Source organism: Puntigrus tetrazona, chromosome 12 (assembly GCF_018831695.1).
Source record: "Puntigrus tetrazona isolate hp1 chromosome 12, ASM1883169v1, whole genome shotgun sequence".
NCBI lineage: Eukaryota > Metazoa > Chordata > Actinopteri > Cypriniformes > Cyprinidae > Puntigrus > Puntigrus tetrazona.
The window spans coordinates 20,215,537-20,219,807 of record NC_056710.1 but is presented as its reverse complement, the minus strand read 5'-3'; the positions used below and the strand labels follow the sequence as shown (position 1 = coordinate 20,219,807).

Here is a 4,271-nt window from a genome sequence, read left to right as displayed (position 1 = left end):
AATGTTTTAGCAATGTTTGTCAGCTCATGCAATATGATATATTGTAATGAGGTTGTGATCAAAACGCCTCTTTTTCTATCTTAATTTTCTTAAAATGGTATTTTCTCTTAATGTTTCCCTCATAATTTTCCAATTTTTCCTCTCAGGAAGGGATAATTGTCATAAATAAACTATATTATGGCTTAATTAAGAATTAATCCAACTAACGTAAGAATGAATTAACAATAAAATGTTCTCAGTAATCAGAGCACGTATTCACATGACGCAAAATGATGATGAGAGAGGAAGAAAAATGGAAACGGCACTTTCTGTTTTTCCCCACTAGGCATCATTCAATCACAATAATAACTTTGCGGCAAAAAACCTAAAAGGCAAGTGCTCTGATCAGTTATGAATGACTGATCTGAGATCATTTCATCTTCAAATACTCGAGGGAAAACAGGCTGATCACTGAAAACTGGTTAAGGTTGTCATTTACACTTTTTTTTTCAGATTTGAGATTTTTTTATTTTTTTTATCTAAATTATTAAGGAGTTAATGGTAATTAAGGACTTGTTTAACGAGAGTGCACTTATCCAGTACCTACGACAGCCAATTAAACGTGGAGGTTAAACGAATAAATGTCATGTTTGTCCACTAGCAGAAAGCATAATTACATGGGAAACTGAATCGTTCCGTGACCTTTCCATGACTCTGAAGCAAATTAGCCCTTGGTGCTGGGAACGAGGGAATTTATTTCTAGAAATGAGGATACTGACTCCTGGGAAGCAGGTCTGGAGGAGTTTCCGTCGGAGGAGCCCGAGCCGCTTGAGTGTCCAGATGAGGCGTTTGAGATGGTGGACATCCGTCTGAGTGTGGAGGACATGATGTACGGCATTACCACTGACCCCACGCGACTCTTCTTCTTTTCTGTCAGAGAGCAGGGCTGGAAACACACACGCCGTGGATCTCGGTAAGTTGTAGCGTTATTGAAATTTCGGCATTCGTAAATGTGAATTTGCCAGTATTTAGGCAGTATTTCACTCATTAAAGCTGAGATATGTTATTTCTGCACCACATGCAGTAGGAAGGGTTTTTCTAATGTTGTTTATTCGGCAAAGATGCATTAAATTGGTCTGAAGTGGCAGTAAAAACCTTTTTAATGTTAAGAAAAAAAATTGTTTCACGTAAATGCTGTTCTTTATTCACTAAAGAAACCTGGAAAAAATCTAGGACTGTTTTGTCAAAATGTATAAATTGTTAAGAAATGCTTACTTAAAGGGACAGATCATACAGAAATGAATTTTCTGTCATTAATTACTCGCCCTCATGTTTTAGAATGATTCCTTGAAGGATCATGTGACATTAAGGAATGTAATGGCTGCTGAAAGTTGAGCTTTGCATCCCAGAAATAAATTACATTTTAATTACATTACATTTTAACTCATTTAAATCAATTACAACAGAAAACAGTTATTATAAATTGTAATAATATTTAAAATAGTGCTGTTTTTACTAGATTTTTAATTAAACAACTGTAAATGAAGTCTTGGTGAGCGTAAGAAAATATTTTTGAAAATATATATATTTTCTAAATATGTGGGATTTAATATAGTCTAAATATGTGGGATTTTCACTTAGAGTAGAAATTTCCAAGTAAAACATGGCATGCTTCTGCACAACGGGTCAGATTTGAATGTTAATACATGCTTGCAAATAAGTCAAAAATTAAGGGATGAGTTGTGTTCCTTCTAACAAGAACATCTTATAGTAGTCTCTGCATATAACCTAGGATGGAGAATGTATTTTAGCATCAAAACAATAACATACCTCACCTTTAAGATATTTTCCTTTTGGGGACCAAACTTGTGGCATACACAAAGAAAAACACCTTAATGAAGAGTCTAATAAGTGTGTCTTTTACTACGATTGCGGTAAACCTGACAAAAAACAGTCACTTCATCAAAGCAGATCTGTCCTCCCTCACGTAGTCTCACGAAACCAAAACTTGTGTTGTCTTAGCTGATTTCAAAACTCCTTCAAAGAAATTGTTAGACAATATCCCATATGAATCACTTCCTCAGATCTGAAAGATTTCCACCCAGAACCCTCTGTCTGTCTCTCACAAATCCCTTCCTTTAGAGCTGAATCTGTCAGACTCACCAGAGTAATGACACCGTAGAGTTTCTCCACTTTAGCACGCAGGTCCTGGAAGCAGGTGACGAGTCTGTTGTGAAGGGGTTTGAGCTGCTCCGTGGATTTCTCTCCGTGGATCCGGATCCCTTCATCAAGCAGAGGGATCTGAGAAGAAACAGACATTAAAGCTTTTTGTAAATTAAAAATTTAACACTCAACTCGATGTAGGACTTTGAAGCTTTTACAGTACCTTGTCTTAATATGACAAATGAAATATTGGAACGGTATAAATGTGCATACTGCAATATATTTTCAGATATAGTATGTCAAATGTCTGTTTTGTCAGCTTTGCATTAACACATGGTTGCAAAGCTAACGGACATTAAAACAGCCGATGCAAGTTACGAGTTATTTAATATACTCTGTTGTTCAGAAGTTTGGGGAACAGAAATTAAATTAATATGTTTATTCAGAAAAGATGCAAATCGTCAAAAGTGACAAAGAATTTTACAGAATAAAGATTTTACAATAAACATGTTACAAAAGATTGTTATTTTAAATAAATACTGTTTTTTTCCACATTCATCTATTCATCAAATACAAAACATTAATCCAACATTGACAATAATACTAAAAATGCATTATGAGCAGCGTATTATAATGATTTTAATTGATAACGTAGTAAGTGATGACACTGGAAATTCATATTTGCATTGCAGGAATAAATTACACTTTAAAATATATTAAAATAAAAAAAAAAGAATTTCAAGCTGCAATAATATTTCACAACATGACAAATATTACTGTATTTTTATACTAATGGTGAGCATAGGAGACTTCTTTCGAGAACATTAAAAGCTTTTTATTCACTAAATCTATTTTGATACACACAGCCACCATGGTATAAAAAAGTGTTACCTGCAATGCGATCAGGTGTTTTAAGACTTCAATGCGTTCCAGGTGGTCAGGGTTCTTCTTCATGTAGGCCTCTGTGAAAAATGCCTGAAGGGTGAAACAAAAATTTCAATTAATATCAGCCGGTGCTTCAGCAGACCTAAAGCCTTGAGGCACGCATCAATTTTTCATATCTGACCAGGAGAAAAAGGTACAGAGCAAATGTGGAGCACATCTGACCGATACAGCCATTATTATCAGGTGGATAGTTTGATTCGGGCTTCATTTATTTTCGTCAAAAATTAACAGAAGCAGCAGAAGAGGAAAAAAAGTCTAACCTTCTCGTAGTTGGAAAAGCCACCCATGACTGCAGGGTCCACAATTCCATTGAGCATCATGGAGAGAGGGTGCACAGGAAGAGAGCGGTCACACGCCTGCTGCTGGACCAGATTACTCAGCTTCTCATTGGCCAGCTCCATGGTTTCTATGGCATTGTCCAAAGGGCTGATCTCTTCCTGCAAACGAGTGACAACACAAAAAGTAGGGTTTTGAACAACTGCAATCTGGTTTTAGGTCAGGTCAGTACACAGAATCTGTTCTTCTTAGGGTAGCTAATAACCTTTTATTAAAAAGGGACTCTGCTAGCGATGTTTCCTTACCTTAGGTACCTTAGCTCAGCATTTGATATGATTGATCATACGATCTTAATTGAAGTTGGTATACATCTTCAAAATTAAACTTTTTTGTTCAAATTTATTTGTCATATTTTTGTCATCAATGGCTTTTATTACCCGCGGGGTCCCTCAAGGTTCCATTTTGGGACCATTGTTATTTTCATTATGTATGCTTCCTCTCGGTTCTATTTTTAAGAAATACAGTATTTCACACCACTTTTAATCTGTCAACACCCAGATGTAATTGCCTATGAAGTCTAGGGATGGTACATGTATCAAATCCTTTGTCATCCAATTTTTTGTCATTCCACTTACGTTAAAAATTTAAGTTTTATTTTTGAGTTAAAGTTTGACAGAAAAATGTTTACAGTTGTAAAGAATAGTTTCTTTCAGCTGCAAAATCTCACTGAACTCTAATCTTTCAGTGATCTGGTGAAAATAATTCATACTTTTATTCTTGATTACTGTAACGCAGGGCTGTCCAGACTGTGGAGTGTCCTGCAGAGTTTAGCTCCAACTTGCCTCAACACAGTACACTTGCACTCAGCTCTAGTAAGAGCTTGATTAGATGCTTCACACAAGTTTAAT

At 35.7% G+C, this 4,271-nt stretch overlaps 1 protein-coding gene across 1 annotated transcript in view; it reads right to left on the bottom strand.

Moving 5' to 3' along the window:
• The window catches only part of LOC122355354 (dedicator of cytokinesis protein 1-like), a 61,773-nt gene that overhangs the window by 1,308 nt on the left and 56,194 nt on the right, over window positions 1–4,271 (bottom strand). The window contains exons 46-49 of the mRNA XM_043253523.1: window positions 3,348–3,524; window positions 3,034–3,117; window positions 2,143–2,280; window positions 759–925 (exon numbers count right to left, since the gene is read on the bottom strand). Coding sequence (XP_043109458.1) covers window positions 759–925; window positions 2,143–2,280; window positions 3,034–3,117; window positions 3,348–3,524 — 566 coding nt within the window. The remainder of the gene's footprint in view (window positions 1–758; window positions 926–2,142; window positions 2,281–3,033; window positions 3,118–3,347; window positions 3,525–4,271) is intronic.